The sequence below is a fragment of the Panthera pardus genome, unplaced genomic scaffold (genome assembly GCF_024362965.1).
Source record: "Panthera pardus isolate Hobbes unplaced genomic scaffold, ASM2436296v1 HiC_scaffold_18, whole genome shotgun sequence".
Lineage (NCBI taxonomy): Eukaryota > Metazoa > Chordata > Mammalia > Carnivora > Felidae > Panthera > Panthera pardus.
Window position 1 is genome coordinate 15,415,125 of NW_026526743.1, and position 14,993 is coordinate 15,430,117.

Here is a 14,993-nt window from a genome sequence, read left to right on the forward strand (position 1 = left end):
GGGGCTTTATACCCCACCAAGTGCTCTCTCTGCCACCCACACAGCTCCTGCTTGGAGTACGGAGGTTGAGGCTCTGAGCCTGCAAGCCAGGGGCCGAGCTGTCCCATCCCCGCTCACCTTCTGCTCCGATGGAGACCAGCTTGACTCCTTTGCTGGCGATGAAGTCTAGGGCTTTGTTCACATTGTTGATTTTGTGCACTCTCATCTTGCCCCGCTCCGGCTTAGGTAACCGCTCACCTGAGAGCCACACCCCGAGAAAGAGGGGGAGAAAGGGAAACTTTAATGTCCCTACTGCCCTCCAGAACTGGCCGCCATGGCACTCTGGCCCGCCCTCCCCCCACAGGCCGGCGCCTGGATGCGCTGCAGTGCAGTCGTTCAAAGCCTCAGTCTCTTCCCGGCAGCTTAGGGACAGCTGGGGTGGGCCGAGTCCCCTGGACGTGGGACAGGGCACCTGTTCCGGGTGTGGGGTGTGCTGCGTTGCACAGGAGCCTCACCTGAAATGACCTCCAGAAGGAGCATGAGCTTGAGCCCGTCTCGAAAGTCCTCGTCGATGTTCTCGATCTGTGTGCCAGCCTTCCTCAGGTGGGAGTTGCACCAGGCTGTGAACGTCTGGGGAAGCACGAGAGAGAGACCTGGAGGGTCAGTGTGACCGTTGGGGCCTTCTAACAAAAGGGCTGGGCCACCACCCTGACCCTGGGACAACAGTGGCCACCACGGGGCCTTCCTATACACTGTTTCTGGTCCTTAAGCAACCCAGGCAAGTCAATCTGAGGAAAGCGAGGCTCAGGGTAGTTAGCAGACCCGCCGCACGATTGTCTGGATGATAAGTGGCACAGCATGGACTAGAACCCAGTCATGCAAATGTGACCCAGCGCCAGACCCCGGGTGTGGAAACGAGACACAGGGTCCCCGCTCTTACATTCTTTGGGACAGACACACAGAGCCCTTCACCACCTCCCCCGACCCGAGCAGGCAGATGAGACCACAGGTCCCAGCCGGGGCTGGCTTCCTCGCCTCTCAGGTAGGAGCCCTTGCCGGCACAGAGATGACCTGAGACAGGAAAGCAGATGGAAAAGAAAAGCCTGCTGAAAATGTAAGGTTTCCTTCCAGTCAGTCTCCCTTGGAGTTTTGGGTGGCCTGGCAGCAAGCGCCTCCCCTAAAAGGCCGGGAGCACAGAGCCTCTGAGCCCTGCGCAAGCCTCCATTCCTTGGAGGACATTCCACATCCCACCCTTCCAAACCTGAGGGGAGCTTAAGGAGGCTGGAAGGCAAGTGGAGGTAGGCACCCCCCGCCAGAGTTAGACAGCCATATCCGAGGAAGTGTCTGAAACACAGGGCACGCAGACGCTGGGACATGAAAGGATGCATTCGGGTACAGAGGGCCACAAACGGCAACCCAAATCCCAAATCCCAACTCCAGAACACCCAGCACAGGGCGCCAGCCACTCAGGCCCCGCTGGCCGGGCATGTCACCGGACATCAGCCCCCGGGAAGCGCGTCACATCGGTTAAAGGTGGACGCGTCTAGACACCTTCTGGGGGAACTGGCCCAATTAGCCTCCCACGGCAGGGTCTGGGAAAAATGCCACGCTTCTGTTTCTCACAGAACCCCCATAACCCGCACCCCGCCCTGCCGCCTCCATCTGCAGTGGCCAGCATGGATGTGGGCGGAGGGCCAGGAGCGTACGAGCACACGCTCCGTGCCCAGGCGCAGGCAGAGGCCACGTGGGGGGCGAGGGGCTTCCAAGGAGCCTCTGGCGGAGCACCATGTGTTTTGACAACTGTCACCACTCCTGCTCATTCAGACGCAACACTAGGCCCCTCCCAGACAAAGGAGCCACCTAATCAACACGCGTGCAGCAAGGATGGGCGTGAGGTTTCCTTCCAAACCCAAACGGTGGATGTGAAGAGTTCCTCTGCACGGGGGACACAGACCCCATCCTGTGTGGAGCTGTCCCCTCAGTAAGGGTGCCTGTACCCTGCCTGCGCCTCTCCTAAACCGGCACCTGCCGATCCCTCAAGACCAGCCTGAAGCGCAGCTCCTCTGAGACGTCCACACCGACTGGCTCACCCCGGCCCGATTCTGACTCGGATGCTCCCCCCTCTGCACAGGTATCATAGCACCTTTCTCTCGGGCTCTCACAGTTGGGTGTTGTCCTCTGCCTCCGCACATGCCTGAACTCTGGCCACCAAGCGGGTGCTCACACTGAGGAAGCAGGAATGTGCCTTCTCTGCCTCATTCCCCAACCCCCTCTATACAGCTCTGAATTCAGACAAACCAGAGCCAGACTGCTGGTTACACTACTCATATGGAAAGATCATCCGACCTTCCTTAACATCTGCCTCCCCGTCTGTAACGTGGTAGCGAGGACAGCACCCAAGTCACGGTCAGCGTGAGGATTCGCGATGGCGGAGCCCGCAGAGCACATGACGGCCCCGGTCGTCGCTGTGCCTCCCCAGATCTCCTCCTTTCCTGAAATCCTGCCACTGCTTCCAGAGTATCCTCTCCTTCCCCTGTCTGCCCTGGCCACCACGCAGCCCCCGGCGGCTCTCAAAAGCATTCTCTAGTCATTCCGTGTGTTCCTAGAGGTTGCCTGCACGTGTGCAAGCTCCAAGGGGGCAGGACTTCCGTCCCACATCTCACATGCCCTTGTAATGTCTGAGGCACGGCCAGCTGCGGTGCTGGGCAGCGAGACGCGACTCAGCCGTCCTACAAACCAGCGGGCGGCAGCAGGCCGGGCTGGGGCAGGAAGTGGCCAGGAAAGCTGGCCTCTGCCCGTGCGTGTACCTGAAAGATGCCTGCGAGCGGCAAAGCGACCGATCGTATCCCAAGGCTGAGGACGGAAGAGGGCGATTCCCAGAGGGCAAGCTCCCCAGTGCTCCAGTGCTGCTGGGGCCAAGATGCAGGCCCCTGGTCTGCACGCAGGGCCAGAAACGTGTCTAAATGGCAGCCCTCATCACCTCAGCCTGCCTGGGTTATGCCCACGTGCTCTCAAAGGGCACAGGTCTGGGTCTCAATGCCAACTCCCGGACCTACTTACACCTCGGTTTCCTTCTGTCGGATGGACTCACCAGAATCTACCTCCCGTAGCTGCTGCAAGGATTAAGTGGGGGAGAGGCTTTAAAGCACCCGACACGGTACCTGGCATAAAGTTAATGCCAGATGAATTGTCTGCATGCACAGTGGCTGCTCCCCTCTCTGCAAAGGCCCTTACCCCACCTCCATGGTTTGGAGAGGAAATGAAATTGCAGGAAACCTTCGTCCTGTGGAGGCTGGGAACAAAACTCGCCTCGTGGGGTTCAGGCTATCTGTCCTCACAAACGTGTACCCCATCCTTTGCTCATCTTCTCTGGGGAGCACGTAAGAGCTCTGGGGCTTGGGGCTCACACGGACCTGGGTTCAATTCTGGCCTCTGCCGGTGAGGCAACCTGCCCGAAGGGTAGCCCTGGATAAGCAATGAGCCTCACGTTGTCCGATGATGAAGTGGGGACAGTTAACTTCTCTTAAATGAAGATCGAACAACATAATGCAAGTTAATCACTTCAGACTGTGCCTGGCACAGATTCTATTAGCACTCAGGATTACACGTATGTCCAAAAAAAGACCTATTTTCAAGTCAACGGTCACTATGCCCTGTACTTCTGTGTCCCTAGCTGGAAGCAGGCAGCGTCCTCAGCAGGACACCGAGCAGGTGCTTAGGAAGCGTATCCGCTTGCCTGGCCTGGGCAGCGAGAAGGAAGAACTCTCTCCTGAGCCGGCCACAGACAGAATGGAAACCCCACCGACAGGCCTCCCACCCCTATGCCCCGCGTGGCTATTTTCTCCTTCTGGAAGATGACGGGCACGTGCTGACACTCGAGGCTCACAGACGAGGAGAACAGGCCCTCACAAGGCCATCTTCAGGGAACGAATCAACCCCAGACCACCACTTCTTTACGCAGTGACTGGGCAGCAGGAGCTGGGATCTGAACGGGACATTAAACATTCGGTTGTTCCTAGTTGGCCACAAGAATGACTCTCTACTCGACACTTTCTCTCCCTACCGGTTTAGGCTAAGATGCGTGGGGTAGACAGTGTGGAGGGGTGGTTTCAATAGACAGAGGCCTCGTGTGCCCACCACACCACCCACCGCTGTGCAAAATTCTCAGAGCATTGAGCTACAGAGCCCAACTGCCGACAGGTCCCACTGCTCCGCATGCCCCAGGCCCCCGTGGGGTTGGAATACGTCCATTCCCTTGACAAGCATTTGCTGGGGGTCGACCCCAGGCCAGGTCCTGTGTCGAGGACACAGGAGTGAGCAAAAGTGGACACAGCCTGCACTCTCGTGGAGCACCCAGTCTGAACAGGGAGAGGATGTCAGTAATCAAGCGACCGCTCAGCTACAGAAATAACAGCCGCAGGAAAAGTAATAGTAATGACCGGAGCGGCCACCTCTATAGAGCTCACTACGTGCCAGGCACTGTTCTAGGCACTTTGTCACGTATTAATTTCTCCCAGCTGCATACCTACCTTGTGGGGTAGGAGCCACTACGGGCTCATTTTACAGATGAGGAAACCGAGGGTCGGACAGGTGTTGTGACTTGACCACAGGGAGTCACGCACCTGCAGTTACGGAGCCGGACCTAAAGCCAGGTCCTCTGAGCCCCAGAGGCCCCACTCCAAGGTGTCATGCATTTGCCCTCTTCCCCGCTGCCCCCAGAAAGGGAGCTAAAGAGCATTCAGCATGCAAGCTCCTGATCTAGGTAGGGGCAGACACAGGGTAGTTTCCGAGGTAATTCTCCCACTCTGATAGGACTGAGAATGAGTGAAGACAAAAAATAAGGGAGACTGTGCAGATAACAAGAACAGCATGTGCAAAGGCCCTCCAGGAGGCTGGAGAGAGAAAAAGAGGGAACAAGGTAGAGCCGCTGTGCCATGAGGCTGGTGGGGCCTACCTCACGGGGCCTTCCAAAGGTCACATTGGCTGCTGCTGGCTGAGGACAGAGCTGAAGGGGGCAAGGGTCAATGCGTGAGGACCAGGAAAAAAAGAGAGTAAAAAGCCTCCAAGAGAAACTCGGCAGTGGGAGGAAGACAGAGGAGCCATGCTGGAGATACTAACTGTCGTGACTGAGAAAGACAAGCTCAGCGTTTCTATTTTATTGGGGGGGGGGGGGGGTTGTCCAGAGCTACTGGCACCCTATGGGAGGAGGAAAAGACAAAGAGCATCGAGCTCAGCTAGGCTTTATTGTTAAGGCCATTTTCATGGTAAGCACGGACTCGGAACAGTGGCCCTGTCCTCAGGTGCTCAATGAATTTACTTTGATTTCCAACTTGGAACCCCTACTAGACACTGGGCATGGGAAGAAGCGAAACAGATGCAGAATTTACATTCGGGGGGGGGGGGGGGGCATGCTAAAGGTAATTATGCAACCATCGCTAATTACTGCTTCCTACCATTTCTACATAGGGACTCTTTAAAACCTCCAACCTCATGGTCGTGTAAACTATCATCTCCATTTTACAGATGAGGAAACTGAGGCGAGGAGGGGTAAGTGACTTGCCCAAGGTCACAGAGCTCGTCAACAGTTTCAAACAAGGGGCGGCTGCTCATCCACAAGGCCTGAGTGGGACGCTAAGTACGCTTGGCAAAGCAGAGCCAGCAGAGCAGAGTTAGGATGGCCCCAGCCCCACCTCAGCCCCCAAGCTGGAGGGGAGCTCACAGAGTGAGGCGGGCAGGCAGAGCTATGCCTCCAAAAGCTCCCCTACTTCTTCAAGGGTGGCCTGGACCCACTGTGAGGCAGCAAAAACAAAGCCAGTGGTGGCCCTGTTGCTCCCAGCCTGTCCTTGCCATTGTGAGAAGGGAGCCTGCGCCCAGACCTTGGCCTATCTGGGGAGGAAGGAAGGATGTGGACTTGTCTGTCTTTGAGAACACACGTGAAAAAAAAAAACCACAGAGAAGAGGCTTTAGAACTTGCCTCTGCACACTGGCAGCCTGTTCAAGATTCTTCTCTGGTTGCTAAAATAGCACAGGGTGTGAGTGGGGGAGAGGGAGGGCCGGCAGAAGAGAAAGAGGAGCTTGTTGGCTCCTTTGGGACCCAGTCACCACTCCCAGTGCGGTGGTGCACCGGGGACGGCAAGCTTCAGAGGGGCCCCTGGGCGGTTTCTGCTTTGTCACTCTGTATGTGGGGGGAGGGAGAGGAGGCCATCACTGGTCATAAAGTCCTTCCTGTGTCACAAGGACCCCTCCCAGTGGCCAGGATGTGGGGCGGCTGGGTGAATGAATGATGGATATTGTTCTGGAGGTGACCTAAGCAGCCGGGAATGTGGCAGCAGGGGGCTTTAATGAGCCATTCATCAATGACTCCTTCCTCCAACCCAAAGAGGTAAACCCTGTCTACTCTGGGGCAGTACTGAATCCGAAGCAAACATCTTAAGACAGAGCAACCAAGTGGCATTCCAGTGGGGACAGTGATGGTGAGTGCGAGAGGAAAGGGTCCTGGTGGGATGAGGCCGCCCAGCTGAAAAAACTTTCCTTCCCTCTTCTTCTCAACGACTTCCTATTACAAAACACGGTCCCTGTTACAAAACACGGTCATAGTACTGAAGGGGGTGGTGTGGAGGGACGTGTCTGTTGGGAGCTGGGATTCCACTGAACCCAGAATAAAGGGAGTCTCTTGCAAAGTCAGTCTGGGTCTGGAAGCAGGCTCAGCCCAGTCCCTTGGCGGGGGGCGAGCATGCTGGCTTCAAGGATCGGCCCCGGCAAAGAGGGCTCCTGGACCAGGGTCGAAGGCTGCACTATTTCTACTCACGCGGCAGATGCTCACATGTGGATTCCATTGACTCCACGCTTCACACGATTTTAGGAAAAACTCTTTGCTGCCTCACACCGCACCCCCCGCCTTCCACCGTGTACGCTGCCCACCCCCTTCGCGGGACAGCCCGGGCCGACAGCCTGACCCACGAGGCCCAGGACTGACTGCAATTGGTCACGGCAAACTCCCCCAGGGTACACGGAGGCAAGACAGGGCTCCCTACGGTGCCGGGAGTTTTCAGACCCCGTCTCTGCAATACCGTGTCGGGTTTGCCGCTCCGCTGGGGCATCAGCTGCCTTGAGGGGGAGGGCGCCGTCCCACTTCCTGAACTCCCACCTTGCCTGCTGTGGCCTCTGATGCTGCCCATGGTTCCTGCTTCCACGGGTCCTCAGGAAGGGTGTCTGGGGCTTGGACACAAGGGAGGGACGGCTATTTATTCCTAGGACAGGCATCCAGCCTTCTTATCGCCCATCTGCCTGGCCACTGCCAGGCTTCAGACAAGGCCTAGCCCCAGCGGGGCATCTTTTCAGTTCCTGAAAGCAGAAACTGCTCCCACCATAAAGGCCCTTTCAGGGCCCGACAGCTCAGCCGAAGGGAATCTGGGTTGCCAGTGGCTCAGGCAAAAAGGCGATCACCCTGGCAACATCCACACGGACCGTCCAGGGAGCGAGGGGCTCTGTGAGCCTCTGGACGGTTCTGAGATCGTATGTGTGAGTACTATTTTTGAAGACCCACTGCCTTTACCAGATCTGAAGGGGACAGAAACCAGGGAGCAGGCTGAGAACAGATATCGGACTGGTCATGATAACGTGGCCACAACGTAGATGGATGCAGCCCCGCCAGCACGGAAAACTGAGGCTGGTGGTTTCGCAGCACGGGGGACACAGTGAGCTGCCCGCCCAGGACTCAATCCATAGCCAGCCAGGGACAGAGCAGGCATGCTGTGTGTGCCTGCCCCATGACGACATCACCTAATTCGAAAGCAATTACAGGGAAATATGGAATGTTGCTTATGTCCTGGCCCGACGCTGCCTTATTCGGACTTTTCTCAGCATACACAAAAAAGCTCTGACTTCCCAGTCGGAGGAGAGGTATAAATACCGCAGAGTGGAGTAGTGAGCATTCCAAAGGTCCTGCGTGTCCATCCAGAAACCAGCTTTCCCCCACACCCCCTCCCCGGCAGCCAACGTTCCTGCCTCGGCCAGTCACCCTGTAAAGCACCAGAAAGCGAGCACGCTGTCGCTCCAACGGACTGACTTGCGTGTAGTTCCTACCTCGCGATAAGCGCTCGTCGAAAACTTTCCTGTAGGTCTTTACAGGGCCGGTTATTTCTCATCACTCAGGACTTCCCTCAGATGACATCACCCCAGGTCTTCCTTGCCCTTGACATCTGCACCATGCAATCACTTTACTCCGGTAGGTCATATTCATTGTACTTATTACTCTCAGAAATTATGTCCTTTGTCCAGAACCAGTCTTCCTCCCAAGCCTACCAGAATCTCTATGAGAGCCGAGTCCTGTTTGCCGCAGGACCCCACTGCCTTGCACAGTTGGTCCTTAGTAAATCCTACAATGAATGGAATGTGTTTGGGGCCTCTCACGTCTAGTCATTTATGACTTCATGGTTTCTACTCCCATTTTGTACTGGTGAGAGTCCCAAGATTTAGGGCTAAAACTGCTTGCTTTCAAAAGTTCACAAAAATAAATCCTGGGGCTACAGATATTCCACACGCAAGCCACGGAAGATGCTGCTCGCGGCTTGCCACTCCAACAGAAGGACAGGAGCGAGCCCTCAGGAGCCTCATTCACTCAGGCATCAAGGCCACTGGACTTGCAGAGACCCTGGCTCAAGGGCGGGACCTAGGCGGTGGGTAGCAGTGGGCAGGCTACGAGGCAGGCTGAGGAGAGGACAGAGTGGCACAGTGCTCCAGAGCAAGGGCTCTCGAATCTCGAATCTCAAACATGGGTTCAAATCCTCGCCTCGCCACGCCACTTACTGTGCGAGGCCTTAGAAAACAGAGGTCATCTCCCTCAGCTTCAGTTCCCTCCTTTGTAAAATGAAGGTAATAGGCACGGTGTGAGCATTCAATAGGGCAATACGCACAGGCTGCGGAGAGTAAGTGATCAGTAGATGTTCCATTCGTTACTGTGTAGTTCCTGTTCCAAAGGGGCGAAGCCACACCCCCCCAGTATTGCTGGCTACACTCTGGCGGCTGACACAAAGTGGTCTTCCCCCAAACCTCCCTTCCCTTAGCCTGGCCACGCGACTACCAAACCAAAGGAATATAATGATCAGACCTGGTTTTTCACACTTCCCGAGATCCTTGAAGTCCAGAGGTCCTCGACCCTGGCTGTACCTTAGAATTACCTGTGAGCTCTTCTGGTTTTTGTTATTTTCTCTCTCTCTCTCAGTTTTTAAGACAATGAATATTGTTTTCAGCCACCAGGCTTTGAGGCAATTTGCTACCCAGCAGTAGATAACTAACGCAATATGGAAGCAGAGTTGCTGTATCATAGGTATGCGTGTATTCTTTTTAATCAAGTGCACAGTTTGGAGAGCCAATTTTTTAAAACTGAGTTGTAATTCACATACCATAAACCCCACCCTTTTAAAGTATAAAAATCAGTGAGCTTTAATTTATTCATGAGGCTGTACAATTATCACCACTATCTAATCCCAGACCATTTTTATCACCCCCAAACTGTGAGCACTCCCTATTTCCCCTTCCCCGCTAGCTCCTGGCAACTGCTAATCTACTTTCTGTCTCTATGCATTTGCCTTTTATGAACATTTCATATAAATGGAATTATACAGTATGTAACCTTTGTGTCTGGCTTCTTTCATTGTGCTTTCCAGGTTAACCCACGTTGTAGCCTGTATCAGTGAGTGTTTCATCACTTCTTGTCTGAGTAACACTCTATTTTATGGATGTCTCATATTTTGTTTATCCATTCATTCTCAAGTTGATGGACACTTGGGTCATTCCTACTTATGCTATTATGAATAATGCTGCTACGAACATTCATGTGTAAGCTTTTGCGCCAACGTGTTTCCAATTCCCCTGGGTATATACCTAGGTGTCTAACTGCTGGATCATATGGCAACTCTACGTTCAATCGTTTGAGGAACTACCAAGCTGTTTTCCAAAGAGGCTTCATCATTTTACATTCCCATCAGCAACATATGAGCATTCCAATTTCTCCACATCCTTGCCAACACTTGTTATTATCTGACTTTTTGATTATAGTCTTCCCAGTGGGTGTGAGGTGGTGTCTCATTTGCATTTCCCTAATAATTAATGATGTTGAGCATCTGATTAACCTCTTTGGAAAATGTGTCTTCTAGTCCATTTTTTAACTGGTTGTCTTTTCATTGATATGTTGCAGGCATTCTTTATATATTCTGGACACTAGACTCTTATCAGATATATGATTTGTAAATATTCTCTCCCATCCTGAAGATTATCTTTTTACTTTTACTTTCTGAGTGTCCTTTGAAGCAAAAGTTTTTAATTTTCACTAAGTCTAATATAACTATTTTTCTTTGGTTGCTTGTGTTTTTGGTGTCCTATCTAATAAACATTGCCTAATCCAAGATCACACAGATTTTTTAAAATTATTATTATTATTATTATTATTATTATTATTTTTGATAGAGCACACGCATGTATGTGCAAGCAGGGGAAGGACAGAGGGAGAGAATCTTAAGCGGGCTCTATACTCAGCACGGAGCCTGATGCAGGACTCAATCTCACAACTGTAAGATCATGACCTGAGCCAAAATCAAGAGTTGGACACTTAACCGACTGAGCCACCCAAGTGCCCCCACGGTCACAAAGATTTATGCTTACGTTTTCTTCTAAGTTTTATGGTTTTAGTTCTTATATTTAGATATTTGATCCAGTTGGAGTTATTTTGTATATGGTGTGAGGCAGGGGTCCAACTCCATTATTTGCGTGTGGATATCCAGTTGTCTTGGCACTATTTATTGAAAAGACTACTCTTTCCCCATTGAATATGTCTTTTACTCTTGCTGGAAATCAATTGACAATAAATATATGGACCTCAGAGTTTCATAATAATGCCAAAACTTCACCCCAGGCCTAACGAAGGACCTGGAGGTGGGTCTTGAGCAACAGAATTCAGGAAGCTTACCAAGTGAGCCTAAAACGTTGCCAGGGTTGAGAACCACCACTCTAATTTATTAAACTCTCGCATTCTCTAAGTGAGGAAGGAATACGAGGCCCAGTTAGAACTACGCAGCCCTTGGATTTGTTAGACTGAACTGGACCTTGGGGCTAAAAGAAATCTCAGAGAAGCAGGGGGTAGGCAGCCCAGGGTAGGGAGGTGCCCTATTCTCAAACAGACCTTTTCAGGAGCTATCCCACCAACCAACCAACCAACCCAAAGCTACTCAGATTACACTGCAAAGAACTGGGTCCTCCCCACAGGGGAAGAGCCTGCCCTCCCCACAGAGAGTACACAGGGAGATAAGGGTCTGAACTAAAGGCAGGTGGGGGCCACGGGGTGGAGGTGGAAGGCGGCACTCAGCTCTCAAAAGAAAGCTTTTTAACAGGAAGAAGAGATGGGTGAGGCCTACCTGAAATAGCTACCTTTAAAAGAGAAAGAAAACTTCCACCTCCCAAAAGACAGTTTTTAAATTAGGGCAGCAGCAGACTGGGGACATGCCCTCCACCTCCTCTGGCCCAGTGTGGCATTTTGCTGTGAAACGATCAGGCACAGGGGCTCTTCACCTGGAGAACAGGGAGTCTGAGCTACAAAAACCCCATTTACTTTCAATGGCTTACAGTTGAGCTCAGGTTTCGGGGTAGGAAGGGAGATTAAAGATCGTCTGGTTTAAACTTTGATCCTTCAAAAAGATAGCCAAGTGAGCCAATTCTGGCCCCGAGACTGTGTGTCTTGGAATCCGAACAGGTGCCTAAGAAAACCAGTCTTTAGAATCAACATTTTATCATGGACAAATCCACCTATGAACTTGCTTATCTAGATAACAGGCATTTGGCACGTGGGGAGAAAAGGTCAGAGGGGGCACTGAGGGGACGCAAGTGTCATTCAGGCAAGTGCTTCTGTCCTGAGCCGAGGCCCACCCCAGTGACTCCCCAACAGAACTGAGAAGTGAGAAGAGTGTGCAGGCAGGGGCATATGGGCAAACACCACCATTTCTCCCTCTGTTCACCTTCTAGCAAGACAGCCTGCTTCCTGCTGGAACTTACATGATCCACAAACTGGGCCTTGGTAGCGGAAGGGCAATCATGCTGGGCCTACAAGTGATTTCTAACAGTGGTGCAGGTTTCGCTTTTGACCACGAAACTCCCTGGTGATCCTTTTTCCTTTTTCTTGGAATGTTCTTGGAACATTCTGACTTAATGGTCCACCGATCAGGTCCGAAACCTCCTCCAGTGAAGGCAGGGAGGGGTGTCTGGAGTGAGTGACATGGCTAGGGCAGAACTGGATTGGTCCGAAAATCTGTGCTCTTGACACAGTGGGGGAAACCGGAGCTTGGGGCGGCGCTCACGGACATGCACTTGTTTCATGGGCGCTCTGACCCACTGGCTTCCCGCTCTCAGGCCTGGGAGTAAGATGATCCCTTTGAGAAGCAGGCCGCGAGAATATAGGGCATTTATCTGCGTGATCAATTCCTCTCATCTCTGAGTGGACCAGCCCTGGCAGGCGGCCCATGGAGGTGCTGGGTACTCGTCAGCCTGCCCACCCTCTCCTGAGGCTCAGTGCAACTCCTCTTTGGGGCTGGCACTGAACATGGGCTCAGTGAGTACTGGCTGAGAGAGTGAATGAATCCATCGTCAATCTGGGAGGTGCCTCAGACCAGAAATTCCTGGCTTAGATTTTGGAGTTTGCCAAGAGGTAATTGGTGGCGTTCAGAGTTATCCACTCTAGACCTTAGCCTCATGTGAGCAGGCTCTAGCTCTACTTCCTGGCCCTGTGACGGTGGGGGATGGGGGGCACGATTTCTGTGGGTTAAGAAATCATTCTCGATTTGGGGGGCCTCTTTTTTCCTTTACCATATTCACTCCATCTTAGTCCCCCTGAATATACAAGACAGACAATATCAACCAATGTCTCAGGAGGATTTTTTTTAAAAAAAAAGAAAAACGAAAAGAAGGTTCTATAGCCAAAGGGTAATTACAGGACTGGGAGGAACCAGTAAAGAGAGACTGAAACCTCTGACTCATAATTGCTCCATTAAAAATGGTGAAACCGTTTACCCTGGCACAGTGACAGGGCTAGACTCTCACTCTGGCTCGCCCCACCTACAGGCCTTCCTGGGGCTGGCACTGAGGCCCCGCCAAACCGCAGTAAGGGGCGACTGTCTCCAGGAGCAGTGTGATGTCAGAGGACAGGGAGGTCCCTGCCACTCTCAGGGGCAGATCTGACTCCCGGCCCCATCACAACAGGAGTGCCTTTGTGTGCACGTGTGCGTTGGGAAGAGGGGAGGTAATGGAGCACCACTGTGAAGATGTGGGTTCGGCTTTCCAGGGAGGACTCAGCCTACCAGCTCCACCTGCCCCATCAGTGCTGCTCAGGAGCCGAACATTCGACGAAGACAGCAAGAGGTGTTTTTATGACTGGGTCGGGTATAAGGCCCACCCTAATCTAACTGTACAAGTGACTCACATTTATTGAACACTTACTGCTTACCAGAATTTGTTCTCAGTGCTCGACATTTCACAGATAAGGCTAAAAGCTGAAGCAATCTGCCACAGTCACACAGCTGGGAGGCGTCAGGGTCAGGATCCACACGTCTCCTAACCAACCTCAAGTCTGGCTGAGCCTGCTTTCTGTTTCTGGTTGTTGCCGTGTCGGGCCCCATGTGAGATACCTCACATATTTTCTCTCATCCGATCCACTCTAACGAAGACACAAAACCAAATGCAGTCCCGGAGGCCCTTGGCCAATGCCATCCTCCGCCAGCACCAGAGGCCCAGCGCTGGGCCGCAGGGTGAGTCATGGGAGAGGGAGGGCTAGTCAGGTGACCCAACGAGAATCAGAGCTATGCTGAGGTGGCCTGGTTACCTTGACATTCCTGTGATTCTGCCAAGGTAAAAAGTAACCCGAGGAGTTTGCCTTATATGGGCACAATGACAGATTTCGACACAATGTGTTAACTGACCCTGCATCAAATCCCGGATTGCAAAGGAGAGGCCTGATAAAGCTCTGAAAGTATAGGAAATAACAATTTATGACAGGCTATCACTGGTGACTCATAAAACAAAGGTGCAGCCCAACTGCCATTGTGTGCCTTTTAGAGAAGTGGGGGGAGGTTGGTGGCTCCCAGGCCAAGTGGCTCTATCACTCTCCTCACACGTGGCAGGAGAGGCCTGGGTTAGACCCCTCCCTCTGTTCACAGGGCCTGGTTCAAGGCAGGGCCTGGAGGAAATCAATTTCAGGCTGGAGCAGAACAGCCAGTCCTCTATGGGTTCAGAGAGCCCCAACCACCTGCTTTCTCCCAGGGGAGTCCAAAAAGGAGAGACGGGAGCTGCGCTGCCAGGCACAGGCTTTCCGCCCAGCAGGGAACAAGATGGTCAGGTCTCAGTGCCTTGACACTGTGTGAGAACCAAAGAAGGTAGCTGGGCCTCCCAGGATTCTAGAGTCATCCCAGCTTGGGTCCAAAATGCTGGCATCAAACACCCTTCCCAGGCAGCCCCCGGCCCCACAGAAGGAGGAGACACTTCTCTGAGCCCTTCCCAAACTCTCAAGCATTTATTCTAATCTTAAAATGTATTCGGTGTTGGGGCACCTGGGAGGCTCAGTTGGTTAAGTGTCTGACTTCAGCTCAGGTCGTGATCTCAAGGTTCATGAGTTCGAGCCCATGTCAGATCCCTGTCCCCCTCTCTCTGCCCTTCCCCCCCCCCCCCACTCTCTCTTGCATGTTCTCTCTCTCAAAAAAAAAAAATGTATCGGGTGTCTACACATGCCACCTACTATTCTGAGCACTGATATTAAAACGGACAAACTTCCCAGCCCTCACGAAGTTTCTGCTCTAGTGGAGGAGGTAAGAAACAGAAAAGAAGATATTGGACTGTGGTGGTGCAATTAAACAGGGCAATGTGGCAAGAGCAACTGGAGGAGGGGGCAGCTGAGGTGAAAATCAAGTTCAGCCAATCAAGGAAGACCTCTCTGTGGAGGTGACTAATGAGCCCAAACAAACAAGAGCCAACTGACT

The 14,993-nt window shown here is 52.8% G+C and overlaps 1 protein-coding gene and 1 long non-coding RNA gene across 6 annotated transcripts in view; one reads left to right on the forward strand and one right to left on the reverse strand.

Annotated features, from left to right (window-relative positions):
* Positions 1-14,993, reverse strand: part of ACTN4 (actinin alpha 4) — a 70,817-nt gene that overhangs the window by 26,406 nt on the left and 29,418 nt on the right. For all 5 annotated transcript variants that reach the window (XM_053905972.1, XM_053905971.1, XM_053905973.1 and 2 more), the window contains exons 2-3: positions 495-609; positions 118-237 (exon numbers count right to left, since the gene is read on the reverse strand). In XM_053905972.1, the coding sequence (XP_053761947.1) occupies positions 118-237; positions 495-609 (235 nt within the window). The remainder of the gene's footprint in view (positions 1-117; positions 238-494; positions 610-14,993) is intronic.
* LOC128778031 (uncharacterized) lies at positions 6,003-10,390 on the forward strand. The gene is made up of 2 exons (XR_008423355.1): positions 6,003-8,206; positions 9,648-10,390. It is a non-coding gene; the product is annotated as an uncharacterized LOC128778031 (long non-coding RNA).